Genomic DNA, 14,738 nt, shown 5'->3' with positions numbered 1-14,738 from the left:
GTGAACTGCAGGGTTAAAGAATCAATTCTCTCAATCGGATTCTGGAGGGAGAGAAGACGGGAGGAGGGAAATAATAGAGCGATGGTGGAAGGAAGAGGAATAGGCGTAGAATAGCGGAACGTTTCTCCGCGTCTCAGACGCGCACGTGACAGAAGCTCGTCGAACGATCGCGCGAATCGCCTTCGTGCCTTCGTCGACGTGCCTTTAGTGTAAATCGCGAATCCGACACGCGAACACGCGATCGCTCGTACATCTGGTTCTTCCGTATCAGACCGAGGAAGCACTCTCTCTCTCTCTCTCTCTCTCTCTCTCTATCTCCCTCTCCGTTTCCTCCTTGCTGTGCTACTTTGTTTCGCTTTCGTGTTTTCGCTTCCCTTCTCGTCGAAATCGAGGCGTACGAGTGGCCGCACGAGAAAAATCGCCATCGGATTTTTCTCTATCGCGGTGATCCGTGAAAATTCCGTAGATTCAAGCCTGAGACTCGAAATGAGCTAACAGTTCCCGCATCCTTTGTGCACTACTCGAGGACACGTGGATGTTCCCAGCTTGTCGGGCAGGTGGGGATCGTTTAATATTGAAATCGATGAATTCGTAAAGAGCTGAAACACACACACACACACACACACACACAGGTTCCGCTGTGTTTGTTCGCTCGGGAACAATCTTCGACGTCACGATGATTATTTCGAGATCTGTGTCTCGAATCGCGCGCGCGATCGATTCGCGAGCATTTAATGTTTGCGCGGCGGATTTAAATCATCGCGTGTCTCGACATTGAGATATCTCTCGGTCTCTGTCGATGTGCCGCGCTTTCGGGCGCGCCCGAATTTCAAATTCAATCCCGCGACTTTTTTCGGTAACTCTATTTCCGCCCATTCGCGTGTCCATTGTGAAACTTAGAACTTGTAGAAACTTGTGTGTACATTGACTTCGTATGAGTCCGAAGGACATGCTCCCTCCGGTGCGCCTATAGGCATGCTATCTTTGTCTGGCTTTCTCCAACAGGAGTCAAGGCTAGACCAAAATCGAATGTCTCTGGCACAGGTCATTTTCTACAGATGTAGTCTTCGCAGCCTCTTGCGGGGCGCTCAGTTTGTGTACATAAGTCTATGCCGTGAAAGAATTCGACCATAATATCGCGAGGATAAGGAGCCGCCAGCGGTGAACAGGATGGAGACTTCCACGATCGCTCTACACGACGCACGTAAGGAACGCGCGACACATTATTTTTCTCTTGACGTTATGCAATGCTCAACTCGGTTAGAGTGAGCTGCAGCAACGAAAGTGTATCCCTCTTTCTCGCGCGACGAGAGAGAGAGAGAGAGAGAGAGAGAGAGAGAGAGAGAGAGAGAGAGAGAGAGAGAGAGAGAGAGAGAGAGAGAGAGAGAGATTCCGAAGAATTCTTGTCCGGACGTGGTTTGTTTTCAGAGGCCGCACGGTCTGGTTTTTCTTTAAGAAAATAAACCGCCTGTGTGCTCTCCGCTGTGAGCGTTATTATCGATCTGAAAAATTTCGAGGGAGCCGACGGCGTTGCCGCGCGGCGCGCGCGCGACTACGGTGATTACTTTGTTGCCGCGATGCGAAAATTACATTGCTGCAGGCAATTGACAACAAACGAGAATTATTTTCTCGCGCAAATTTAATGATACAAGCGCATAGCGAAAATGCGGAATAATGTATTATAACGGGGGTTATAACTATTACGGGTTTTACTATTATACTTGCAAAATATCGAAGCGAAATGAATGAACGATATTTTCGAGTAACAGAATTTCACGATGATAAAAATCGCAATCATAATGATAGATGAAAAAAATATTACCCAAGTGTTCCTTGGTGCGAAATTTCTGCTCACTAAAAGTGAGCAAAAATTCGCTTGGAAACGACAGCGGAAACGCCGCCACTCGAGATTGCAAGAGTGAACGTTTGACTCTCGGATAAACTTTCAAGTAAATTTCAAATGAATTCTTATGTATAATCCATACGAATAAATGTTTCAATTAATTGGAGCGCATCAGTTTCATGCTACAATTTCGAGCAAAAATATTCACCCGACGATTCACTCTATAAAAAAAAAGTGATTCGTATTAAAATAACTCTGCTGTCATTCTGCCTTTCGAGAGTGAAATTTTACTCGGGGAAATTTGCAAGAAAATATGTAAGAATTATATATGAAGAACGTTTTCTAATGTGTCTCTCCCTTTCCCTTTTCCTTTCCCTTCCTGAACTATCCTTCTTCCTTATCGTTCTTATCGCGGTATCAACCTCGCGCCTCCTCTCCGTAATATCCCTCCTCCCTCGGCCTCTCTCTGGTCTGTTTCCGGCGCTGTACGGATACTGGATGACCGCATGGTTTGCTCAATCGACGTTGACGATGATGACTACGACTACAACGACAACGACGACGACGACGACGACGACGTCATCGCCGTCACGGTCATTTCGGACATCACAGCGGTGAGTCGCTCCTTCTCTTTCTGTCTGTCTTTCCTCTGCCCCCCCCTCTCTCTCTCTCTTTCTCTCTCTCCCCCTCCCCTCTCTCTCTCTCTCTCTCTGATAAGGCTAGTCGCATTCCGATCGTCGTTCGAATAGCGTGGAAGTTTGCCTCCGTGTTCGTAATATTAATACCGCGCGCGTATTTCGATTCGCACGGCGAAAGCCCGCGCGCCTCGCGAATCAATCGCGTTTGAATTTCCGTCTTTCCCTCTCCCTCCCCCGCTCCGTCGCTTTTCCATTGCATTGCTGTGACCGTTGTCATATGACTCGTTGTTACCGGGCCGAAAGTTGATAACGACCGATGCTGCCCCGCTGTGTGGAATCCTGCAGCCAGGACGAAACACACACACACACACACACACACACGTGTACACATCGGCGGACGCACTCTGTTGTTTAGTAAATAAACTCAGTCTCGCGATGTGAACGGTGAAATCAAACAACACAGTGAGCATCGGCTAAATGCGCGCGGTGATTAGTCGCACCTGAGAGTCGGCTGAGACTGACGACGAGACGGATGCGATCGAGTAAACGCAGGAGGAAATTCGCGATCGAATTTCTCGCTGCGATCACGCGCGCGCGCGCGCGCGCGCGCTTTCCTCAGCCGAGTCCTTTCTCGGTCTCACGCAGTTTTGATTTTACGCTGCACGCTTTTACGCGGCGCGTGTGCGCGATACTTATCGCGCGCGCTCCGCTTCCAAAACCGCAGAACGACGATCGGTCATTCCGGTTTCCGAAGCAGCGTTTTTCATTCTGCGAGAGAAGATAACGCGCTCGCTCGCCGGCTGAATTCGTCTCTCATTATCGTGTGTGCGTTTTAACGATAAAGTGCGCGACACGAGCGAGTGGTGGAGGAAATTGCGCTCGCTCCGATATTCGCATTTCTCTCCGCGTCCGCGTTCTGTGTCTGCGACATCTCGTTACCGTGCCGTATAACACGGCGAGCCGCGTTGCGTCGCGAGTGAAAGAGCGAGAGAGCGAGAGAGGGAAAGAGAGAGAGAGAGAGAGAGAGAGAGAGAGAGAGAGAGAGAGACGATCCTGTGAATTAGTGAATTGTAATTAAACTCGAGAGTGATATCGGGCGGACGAACCGCGATGTCGACTGCGAATAAGCCTACGACGAGACGTCGTCTACATCCGAACGTCCTTGCTAGGTACAACAATCAGAAGAAGAACAGCAACAACGAGTCGACCGCCGCGGCCGAGCAGGTAGTCTTGCGATCATTTATAAACAGCTAGCAGCGAGAGAATCGCTCTTGAAATTCGGCGAAAGAATCCATATCCTTGCCGTTTGCCTTTGCCACATCTTTGCCGTCTCTTCGGAGGGCGAACGGTGCGTAAGAAAGGGGAGGGAGGGAGGGAGGGTGTCGACTCGGCGTACCTGAGTAATAGACATGAGTTTGGACGCTCTGGTGTAGAAATAGTCGGGTGACATGAGCGGCACCGCCGGTGCATTGTCGCAAAGTGCATTCCATTCGAGAAAGAAAGAAAGATATAGAGAGAGAGAGAGAGAGAGAGAGAGAGAGAGAGAGAGAGAGAGAGAGAGAGAGAGAGAAGGAGGGACACCGAGTTTCTCTCTCTCTCTCTCTCTCTTCTTATTTCATTCTTTCGGACATGTACACGCACGTAGTAGTTACGCGCTCACGCATGCACGTTGTCGACAGTGCGGCGACGTCGCGATGCTCTTATTAGCTCGACGTTCAATTAAGGTCGCAACGACGCTCCGGGTATTCCGCTGCGTGTGGACTTCCTAGTGGACGTGAACGACGCTAGAATAACAAGCGCAACGATCGGCAAGACAATGCGGCAAGGGAGCGTTGACATCGTGAAATCGAGACCGCGTGCGCGTGCTCGAATCACTTAAAGCCAATCGCCGTTCTAAAATATCCGGCGTGCGTGCGTGCGTGCGTGCGTGCGTGCGTGCGTGCGTGCGTGCGTGCGTGCGTGCGTGCGTGCGTGCGTGCGTGCGTGCGTGCGTGCGTGCGCGCGCGCGCGCGCGCCAAGTGTCTATGGTATGCTGCGTCTCGTGTTCGTTGACACTAGGAAGGACGATAAGACTGATCAAATCGACTTTATCAGCCGGTAATCTCGCGAGGGTCATTGCATCCCGCGGCGCGTTTCCAACGCGCGACGAAACGATCGTGTCGAGAAAAGACCAACGCGTTTCTCAGCGAATCTTCAGCGTTGAGAGCAAGGGCGGCACACGGCTCTTGCCCGTTTCCCATCTCTGAGTACTCGAGCACTGAAAGCAAATGTTTGACGCCGCTCTTGTGACGTCGTTATTACGTAATGAGATAATTATAGTCAAGGAGAAGCGTTTTCGTAGCAGCAGGTAGAAGCACCACGTCGTTAGCGATAACACAATCTCTATACACGCGCGTATATTTCTACCGCGCTTTCTTGATTAGAGAGCGGCAAGAAATTAGCCCAGCGTCGAAGATGAATACTTCTTTCCGTTTGAACGATACACAACATTGTCTTCTCTCTTCTTTTCTCAACACGCAACGCGCGTTTAATCTGGGGAAAGGGTCCTCTCTTTATCAGCAGCCGTCCACGATTCGTGTTTGCGAGAAAGAGGAAGAAAGAGAGAGAGAGAGAGAGAGAGGGGGGGAGGAAAAGGAAAAAGGCTGTCATCCGCGAAATCGCGCTTACAGCTTCGTGCGACGAGCGAAAGAAAAAGTGCCGCGTACTCGCTCGCTCGTACGAAAGCCCTTCCCGAGAGGTTCGGCGGCAGTGTGCGCGGCGCTGCAGTATCGACGCTCGATACCAGCCGGCTTCGCCTCGGCGCGCTCGCGTGCGTGCACGTTAGCACGCCGGACGCGTTGATTGGCCGGCGGCGCTGGCGTCGTCGGCCGCGATTGGTGGTCGCTCGGCTGCGCGAACTCCGCCGGCGGCGACCGAAGTCTCCTCCGTTCGCCCTCTTCTCCTCTCTTCGCCTCGCGGCAGCTGCGTCAGGCGTGGTCGTCGTCCAGTACGTTCGAGTCGGGTGCGCGGTCGGTCGCGCGTTATCACGGACGGAACGTGTTGCTGTCGCGAGATCGCGACGTTTCGCGATAAAGTAAGTTTCGCGTTGTCCAGGACTCTTTTTTTCCCTTCTCTCTCTCTCTCTCTCTCTCTCTCTCTCGGCGCGGGCGTTCTCGGCAGTTGTGTGCGTGCGCGTTGCCTTCGAGTGCGTGCGTGCGTGCGTGTGTGTGTGTGTGTGTCTCGCGTGTGGACACACATCCGGTTTGTCGTACGCCGGACGAGCGCGCGCGCACATCTCTCTCCGCTGCCGCTGCTTCTGCTTCCTCTTCGTGATCCCCGCGTGAAACTCGCTGAACGACAACACGATGAACAGCGAAGTGAGAGTGAAAACACGGCCATGCTCGGCCGGCTTGCCGACAGCGTGAATCATCGCGCGCCAGCACCGGCTCCGGGGAGAGCCCACGCAGTACCCACGACGTGTGCGCGTCCCGTCTCCCTTTCTCGCTCGCTCGCTCTCTCGCTCTGTGCACTTCTGTCTTTCGGTCTTTCGAGATCTGACCCGTTGGCTCAGTCTTTCGTTGCCTCTTTCTCGCTTTTCTCTTTGCCCGAACGCGAGAGCAACCCCCCTGTGCACTCTCGCGCGCGCACCACCTACGCAGTGAGCATCATCGGCATCGTGTGAAGGTACGGAGAGGTCTGTCGACTTTTCGACTGAAATTCGCGGCGACCGCCGCATGTGTGTTGTTCGCAACGACACCACCACCCGGGTGTTCCCGTTCGCGTCGCGTCGCGTCGCGATCGAGAGAACGTTTGCTCGCCCGAGACTTTGCACTCTCTCGCGAGAACGCATCCGGGTTGCGGAGTACGAGGAAGTCGCTTCGACTCCGCGCGCGAAGCTCTCTTTTCGCTGTCCGCCCCGCGACGATCGAGAGGACGAGAAACTTTCGGGCGGGCAGGCGTGCGCCTTTTGACTCGCGAACACCTGACACTTTGTATTCGCGTACGAAGCTTGAGACGCTTGTAATTCCGGCGAAAGTCGAAATTCCAAGCGCGGTGAATGTGTGTGTGTGTGTGTGTGTGTGAACGAAAGCGATAACGCCTTTGCGGTGAAAAGCCACGATACGAATATGAAACCTTTTTCTTTTTCATACTGGCTCCTTTTCTTCGCGAATCGAGAGAGAGGAGAGAGAGAGAGAGAGAGAGAGAGAGACCCGTTTGGACAAAGGGATGAGGTTAAACAAAGAAACTTGAGCCCGTTGCATCAGCCAACTTCTTTTTCTCTCTAATTACGTAATTAGTAGGTCCATATTCATAGAACGGAATTCACATAGGCAGAGGCGGCGGAATCTTAATTAACTAGTCTCGCGTGTCACGATTGGTGCCTTTGTTTAAGCAGAGTCAGCGCGAAAAGACGACGTCAAAGCTAAGTCAAAAGCAGTTGTCGCGTTTACAAAGCGACTTCGCCGACCGGTCCGCGATGGCCGTGATGTATGAAGTTTAGCGAAAGCGAAGAAGGCGGCGGGGGGGGAGAGGGAACGGCCGCTTTTCTCGCTTTTCGCGAGCGCGCGTGATCGCTTTTACTCCGGTGCATTCCAACAGATCGTAGTCATACGACCAGTAATCGAAGCGGTCGCGCACGAGACGGGAAGTCGAATCAGAACTCGACGAGTCAACGACGGGACGAGTCGTAAACAATCGCAGCGCGCGCAAGCGAGCGCGAGCGAACGCGTCGAGAGTGAGCAATTAAAGCCGCGGGGATTTAAACGCGAAAGGTGTATGTATGTGTGTGTGTGTGTGTATATACATGTGGAGGTCGCAATTCTCGCTAAGCGCCCTCGATATTGAGGAAGATCATCGAGGGGGAATATAAGCTTTTTCATCCAACCCTCTCTCGCGTCGAAATTCGTCCCGCTGTCGGCTCGCCGATCGATCGATCCGCGGAGTTGGTTTCGATCGCGCTTTACCGCTGAAACGGGAACAGCATTGTCTGTCCTTGCGTCGTCGAGTTATCGTCGCGGTGCGTAAGACGAGCCTGCCGGTTAGAGCTCGTCACGGAGCGGGACGCGCCGAGTCGTCGTCGTCGTCGTCGTGTCGCAACAGGGACAAACAAAACCGCACCGGCGTATCGACTTTCGACGTGTTCGATGCGTTTCCATTCGTCATCTCTCGCGCCGCGCCGAGAGAGCCTTCACGCTCCGCGATTTTCATCACCTTTAAACCGAAATATCGCGCCGCGGCGCGCGCGACACTCACGCGACTTTCTCACAAACTCGTTTCGCCTCGAAAGTTACACCGAGAGAAAATCTCCTCCTCCCCCCCCTTGTTGCGTCGCTCCGCCATAATTGGTCGCGGTGAAATAGCGATTGATAGCTGCTGCAATGTCAGCGGCGCAATAACTTTATACGCGTATTATTGTTTGTCTTTTTCCAAAGCAACAAGCAGCTTGGATACACGCTTGGCCGCCGAACGCCGTTACAGTTTTGGGGAGGTCAACATCTCGCGCGCCTTTTCCCTCGGTGTGGAGGGGAGAATCTCAGAGGCACCTCTTGTGTTTCCGTTTAACACGTTTCCGCTACCAAGTTCACCGATCGGAGAATCGGCCATGACGGCTCGCAACGATTGTTCCGCGTACATGCCCGTTGTATATCGCGTACATGCAGATGACAGGTATACATGTATCAAACGGAAGGTGTCTGGCTGGGTGCGCATACATCGAACGTGACGTAACGCGCCTTGATACTCGACGGATTCAAGTTTGCTGGGGATTTTCGGGCCGAACGTGACGCTTCGCGTCTCAAGCGTTGCCTACAATGGCGGTAAGCGATAAGAAGTAAGCGTGAAGAACAGTAAGAGATGGACCGATCACAGTTGATTATTTTTGTCACAATCGACTGTGATCGCTTTATTTCGTACCGCTTACGCTTCTTCTTGCTGCTTACTGCCATTGTAGACAGGACGCTTTACACGTTCGCCGCGCTTATTGCACCACCGCGCCGTTCTCTCGGGTCGCCCGAGACCCCAAACCATCCACCCTCGGAGAACGAGTCGGAGAAAAAGAAGCCAGTCTCGGAATTTCGCTAAATATATACGCGTCTCCGGCTGGAGAATACTCATCGTCGCGAGCCGGGATCTCCGTCCGTAAATCTGTGTCCAGCAACACACACACACACACACACACGCGCGCGCGCGTATGCGACACGAACGGTTGAGCGAACACGTTAAGCACCCTCTTCGATCTTTCGGTTCAAGGGTTGAACAACCCTCCTTTCGAGTCCCTGGCGAGAACCCCTCCCCCCCTGCGACACAGGAGAGAGTGAGCGAGCGAGCATCGTCGCCGTGATCGCGCGTCGTGAACCGAAATTCTCTCTCGGCGGAGACATGTCGACGGAGAACCAGCAGCAGAACGGGACCGCGGGTGGCGCGCAGAGCAACGGCATCAAGTCGTCGTCGTCGTCGTCGTCGGCGTCCTCGGTAGCGTCGTCGGGCGTCTCGCCGTCCGGCCGCAATGCCGTTCTGCAGAACAACTCGTCCTTCTTGTACAGCAGCAGCACGATGCTGAATCGCGAGAAGGCGCGTCAGGTGCCGCCGCCGACCCTGCCCAAGTACACGTCGAGCTTCAACGCCGGCTCGAACGGCGGCGGGGCCGGCACCGGCGGCACCGGCGGCGGCGGCGGCGGCACCTCGGAGCGGCTCACCAGGGACCGCGAAGCCGGCGGCAGCTATAGGCTCGCCAGCCTGGACAGGCTCGCCCTGAGACAGAGGATACTGGACGGGGAAAAGGCCAACGGCGAGTCCATCTCGGTAAGATCTTGAGCGCTTGGCACTTGGCTTTCCGCTCGTATGTAATATCCGTCTTGACTCGCGCTCGTCGTCCAACGCTCTCCGCTCTCCATAGCTGGACTCCACTGACTTTTCGCCAAATTTCCACCAACAGCCTGTTGGCCGATTGCCTTAATTGGTGGGATCTTGCTGAGTCACTCTTGATCTGTGTGTGTGTGTGTGTGTGTGAATGGGGATTTTTTATCTTCAACAGGGACATTTCTCGTTTGAATTAGAATCTAACGAGCGTATTTATTTAGAGAGTTTTGTTTTTTTATTGTGGTGATAAAACCATCATTTGTTTTGTAGATGATAGGACTATCGTGTATATTATATCATTGATATTCTGTATATTTAATTTTATGACGACTTTGGTTTCCTGCTCGGCCGTGCAGGACTTTCTCAGAAGTCCGCCGCGACCACGCGATACGCGAAGCGTACACGTGGGGTGCCGTGAGGCGGGGTTATCTTGCGAGACATTACGGATTAATGACGAAGGGATACTCGTGTATGTTTTTTCTTTATCTGCGGATCATCGGGACGGCGGGCGTCCAAGCTTCGTTTCCTATGGTAAACGCACCGTTGACCGAATGAAGCGTGTATGCGAAGTGAATGTATGCCAGTGGAATTTCTACGTAGTCTCCTCGGAAGGTCTCTCGTGGTAATGAAATTCTTTCACTATCTGCCCCGTTATCGCGGAACGTGATTATCGTCAGAGTTACTCATCGGCATTCATGTTTGCGTTATCGTTGCGACATTGCTGAGAATTCTGTGTAAAAGCGGTGACGGTTCTCTTTCGTCAGCCAGTATCAACAGTTAGAGAGCATGAAGAATAGCGTAAAAGCGGAATTTGATTGAAGATTGCTGGGTAATCTCGACTTGAGAACCGCTGTCGAGGGCAGAAAAGCACGTGGCAAAGAAGAGGCGGCAGGATCCACCCTCGCGATTGCCTTCCGGGCCGAGGAGCGACTCACAGTCTCCACTCCAAGGGAGGGAGAGAGAGGGTGCTAGGTCGAGGGTTTAACCCTCGGTGCGTCAGCGTACAACCGAAAAATACACCATAATTTGTGAGTCATACGCAGGACAGAGAGAGAGAGAGAGAGAGAGAGGGTGGAGAAAGATACACTGTTAGCGCAACGCAAAGCGGATTACAGAGCTGCGTTGCTGACTCACTCACGCGCCGGCGAGTCCTGTATTTGTATCATGAGAAAGAGCCACTGGAAACTGGAACAATCGCGCTCTGTCCATCCCGGGAGTCTCGAGGATTAACGAGAATATCGGCCACGCCGTTATTTAGCTGAGGCCGGCTATTGATATTTATCGAGAGAAACGGTAGAAAAGAAAAATTGCAAAATGCTCTTTTTTACAAACACGGATCGCATCTCTTCCCTTTCGCTCTCGCAGTCGCACGATTTTGTCGCAGTGTGTGATATTGCCGCGGAAAATGGCGTTTCACTGATTATATGCATTCTTCGGCTGATACACCTGTGTAGACAACTCTAACGTAATCATGAAGCGCGTAAGGTAAATGTCCCAGCAACCGGACGTTTAAGCATAGGTCGTCACAAAAAATACAATATATAATATTAAGATTAGTTTTGAGTAGGGAAAAATGATTTAAACCAATGTATCTATTATTAATGAAATATATATCTATTATTAATGAAATATTTATACAAGTAATGGAGCGCATTAATGTACCGGTGATCGGACGGTTGAAATAGGTCCAATGTCCGGATATTGTATAATTTGTTCCAGTATCTGATCGCAATTAGAAAATTAGTATGTGCTAATGGGAAATAATACAAATATAGGTGATATCTCTTAATGAATTTATTAACGATCAACCGTTAGTTTGCCAAACCATAGGTGCATACTTATTTAATTAATTTTTATTTTTATATAAAAGTATCAAATTGGGCATATTTTTTCCAATTAATCGTTAAATATTGGAGCTCTTTTTTTTTTTTCCCCAATAATTATTACTTTCATTCACTATTGTTAAAATAGATAGTAAATATTTTTTTTCAAAGTGATCGGATAGTGGAACGTGGAACCATTTACAGGACGTTTACCTTACGATAAAAATAAAACAAACATTACGGCACGCTCTTTCGACCATGACAGCGGTTCGTTGCGGGAACGTGGCGGGAGGAGGAGGGAAAGAAGAAGAGAAACTAGCGGGATGAGAATAAGCGAGACGAGGGGCAATTTTAACGAGGCGCGAGAGCACGCACGATGATAAAAGCGTCGTCGAAGCGTTTCTCTCCCTCGGCAGGGAGGAGAAAGGAGGCGGAACAAGGAGGGTGTCGATTGTGAGGCATAATCGCTTTGACACATTTTTGTCAACCAGAAACGGCGATATCCCGACATGAGAGATTACTCGCTCGCGCGCGCGCGCGCGAGAGAGAGAGAGAGAGAGAGAGAGATACACTTCTCGGAGCGCGGTCCGAACAGTCAACATTCCGAACATTGAAAGCTGCCGATATCCGAGCAAGTTATAAATTTTCAGTCCCTTTTCTCCCTTTTTCCACTATCGCGCGCACAATCCGACTTTGTTCTCCGCGGAACAAACGCGACGTTTTCACGCTCGACGCTGAACGCGCGCATTTTACGTCGACAAGTGCTTTTTACGTTTCGCTACACGCTCGCGCCTTACCGCGCGATTCGCGCTCACCGCGATACGTTGCAGTCGAGAAAAGCACTCAATTCGATATTCAGATTTTTTATTCGAGACAGAGCTCGCGAGCGTGGTACGCCGCTCGCGTATCGCGCGCGGCGGGAACGTGTCCGTTCGTCCGTCCGGCGCACGGTTCCACGGAGACACAAAGCTCTCGTGTTACAGCTCGTGAAATTTCGCTCTGCCAGTCAATTACAACGGCTGTGTTAATGATGAATATGGAAAAGCGCCGGGGGGCAGATTGAAATACCCAGACGCACTGCAGCGTGTACCGAATTTGTCCATCGCCGTTTTTCACGGCGATGAATCCTTAGCCTCGCGGCTAATTAGAGTCAGCGTGGCGACAAGTTGCAGGTTGATTTGTCGCGATTAAAAGTCGATGCAGCCGCCCGCTCACAGCGACGAGTCAGCAGCCCGATAACTCGTTACTGCAAAGCGCGTGCTCTCACGTGGACCACCACTGCGTCGCGATGGGATAATTGAACGGAGTTGCACGCGACGACGATGACGGCGACGGCGGCGGCGGCGGCACGTGGAGGGTGGCGTAGGATTTCGCGTCACCCTTTCCGAAAGGGCGCGCTAATTAACGAGGACCGTGCTCGACCAGGTCGAGGACACGTGCGCGTGTGTTTGCGTGTACGTGTGACGAGCGAGCGTGTGTTGAAGCGCGTTGCGCAATCGGCGCACATTGTGTCGCGGCCGTCGAAGAAGCGGCGTATTGTCGAGTTGTCGAGCAAACTGTTTTCCGCCCCGGATACATTCCGCTCGCTCCCCGAGGCTAACCCAATTCCAATCACGTAAAAGTAGATTCGTCGCGTCGCGCCGCGCCGCGCGCCACGTCATGTCATGTCAGGGTTGAATCGCGCGCCGGCTTCGGCGCCGCCGGCTCTTCGGCAAATCGCCGATGCGATTCCGTCCCCGAAGCGACGAGAATGCACGACGAATATCACGCGGCGAAGGAAGCAGAATCATATACGCTCACGCGTGCGATTTTCGGTGCCATCGTTCCTCTCATTTTGGGATAACAAAACAATTACCCTCCTGCCGTCCCGTTTTCTCCTGCGCTGCATTTTGCACTTTTTATTCCTCGTTTTTAAAGGATCCGCTCGCTCAAGTTCCCCTTCACGTTTGCTTTGTTTCTCCGACTGCCCTGAGACAGAACAGATCCCCTGTGTCCTCGCCCCGTGGTAGTGGCCGATTGTCGCGCGATGCCTCGATGTGTCGGAAAAGCCTCCGAGGCGTTACACTTGACGATTAAATTGATAAACCACATCCGTCGCGGGAGACGACGCGACCGAGGGGACGATGACGACGACGACGACGACGATGCGTCGCGCCTCCTCTTCGCCGTGTTGAGCGAAGAAGCGGCGTGTCATTTCGACGCGCTGAGGGGACTCTTTGCGTAGATCTCGCCCGGCACAACGGAGATATCGCTCTAAAGGCTAAAGCGAATGTAGGTCCGCGCCGGCGGCTGCTGCATAATAAACGCACTCATAAAATTCCAGCGAACTTCCTCTCGAGTTCGCCGCTAGTTTTAATATTAACGAGGCCACACGGACGATTCGATCCGGAGCGCTCGCGCGCGTGTACGGGTGGACTGTATGCCCTCCTTTAAGCGCCTTTTATTAATCGGGAAATCACCGCGCGTCGGCTCTCTCGTCGTATCGATCGTCCTGCTCTCTCTCTCTCTCTCTCTCTCTCTCTCTCTCTCTCTCTCTCTCTCTCTCTCTCTCTCTCTCTCTCTCTCTCTCTCTCTCTCGAGCTCGTCGAGTTCGTTCAACGTCGCGAAATCGATCGGGCCACCTCGCCGCACACTCCGCAGAAAGCGGATTTGGCCGCGCGCGCGGATGCGACGTGCAAAAAGCAAACGTGTATTTCGACGCCTCGCGTGTGTAATTGCTACGCGATCGACACGTGCGGCAGGCTCAGCCGATGCTGAGCATCAGCGTCAGGTTTCCACCGAGTGTTTCTCGCTCGCTCTCTCTCTCTCTCTCTCTCTCTCTCTCTCTCGGTCGTTCCGGCGTTAATTTTCCCCGAAGGCTAGCCGCGAAAGCACGACGCGAGAGAGGCGCGCGCCGATGTTCTTTGCGAGTTCCACGCGTCGCAAATTTGCACGAGCTCGCTCGTAAAACTCACCTCGCACGACGGTAATTCAGGCTGATATTTCCCTGCTGAAGCAGAAAGAGCACGCGACGCGGAAGAGGAAGCGGAAGAGACGGATTTACCGTCTTATTCGCGGTAACTCGGGCTTCGTTACGCGCGAGCTCGTCATTTGCGTCGATTACCGCCGCGCGCCTGCGATCATCCTCGTGTTTTTCTGCCTTTCTCTCTCTCTCTCTCTCTCTCTGATTCTCTCTTCCTCTTCTATCTTTCTCTTTGCCGACACGACGATCATGAAGAATTCAACGCGAGTTCGTACGGGAATAAACGCTCGATGCTCGATATAAATCTGGGCCACCGCGAACTCGCGATTCGATTCATTATACGTGACCCGCGCGCGTGTGTGTGTGTGTGTGTGTGTGTGTGTCGAGAGTACGCGGAATGAATCAACTTATCCCGTCCGTCTGTACATGCAATTTCATTTATATTGGATTTATAAAAAAAAAAGTTACCTCTCTTACGCGAGATATGCTGTACGGTTGCGGAAAACTTTATTCTAATTGGTAATACGCTGGAGTTTTCAACAAATGAATTTCCAGTTTGACTCTTGGAGAGCGTAATCTCCCCTTAAATCAGGCTCTCCTTTTTCCAACTGCAACATTTTCACGAGCTTTCGGAA

The 14,738-nt window shown here is 52.2% G+C and overlaps 1 protein-coding gene across 19 annotated transcripts in view; it reads left to right on the top strand.

Moving 5' to 3' along the window:
- The window catches only part of pnut (septin 7-like protein pnut), a 46,611-nt gene that overhangs the window by 1,437 nt on the left and 30,436 nt on the right, over positions 1–14,738 (top strand). For 2 of the 19 annotated variants that reach the window (XM_011154279.3, XM_025303102.1), the window contains exons 1-2: positions 5,094–6,144; positions 8,710–9,261. The exons of 1 other annotated variant lie outside the window; for it this stretch is intronic. In XM_011154279.3, the coding sequence (XP_011152581.2) occupies positions 8,839–9,261 (423 nt within the window). In that variant the 5' untranslated portion in view covers positions 5,094–6,144; positions 8,710–8,838. Of the gene's footprint in view, positions 1–168; positions 558–908; positions 1,205–2,233; positions 2,458–3,511; positions 3,706–5,090; positions 6,155–8,709; positions 9,262–14,738 lie in introns of those variants that run through there. 16 more of the 19 variants (XM_025303109.1, XM_025303099.1, XM_025303108.1 and 13 more) reach the window with 16 other exon arrangements.

The sequence above is a fragment of the Harpegnathos saltator genome, unplaced genomic scaffold (assembly GCF_003227715.2).
Source record: "Harpegnathos saltator strain DR-91 unplaced genomic scaffold, Hsal_v8.6 scaffold53, whole genome shotgun sequence".
NCBI lineage: Eukaryota > Metazoa > Arthropoda > Insecta > Hymenoptera > Formicidae > Harpegnathos > Harpegnathos saltator.
The sequence above is the reverse complement of the archived record's forward strand: the minus strand, read 5'-3'. Positions and strand labels throughout refer to the sequence as shown.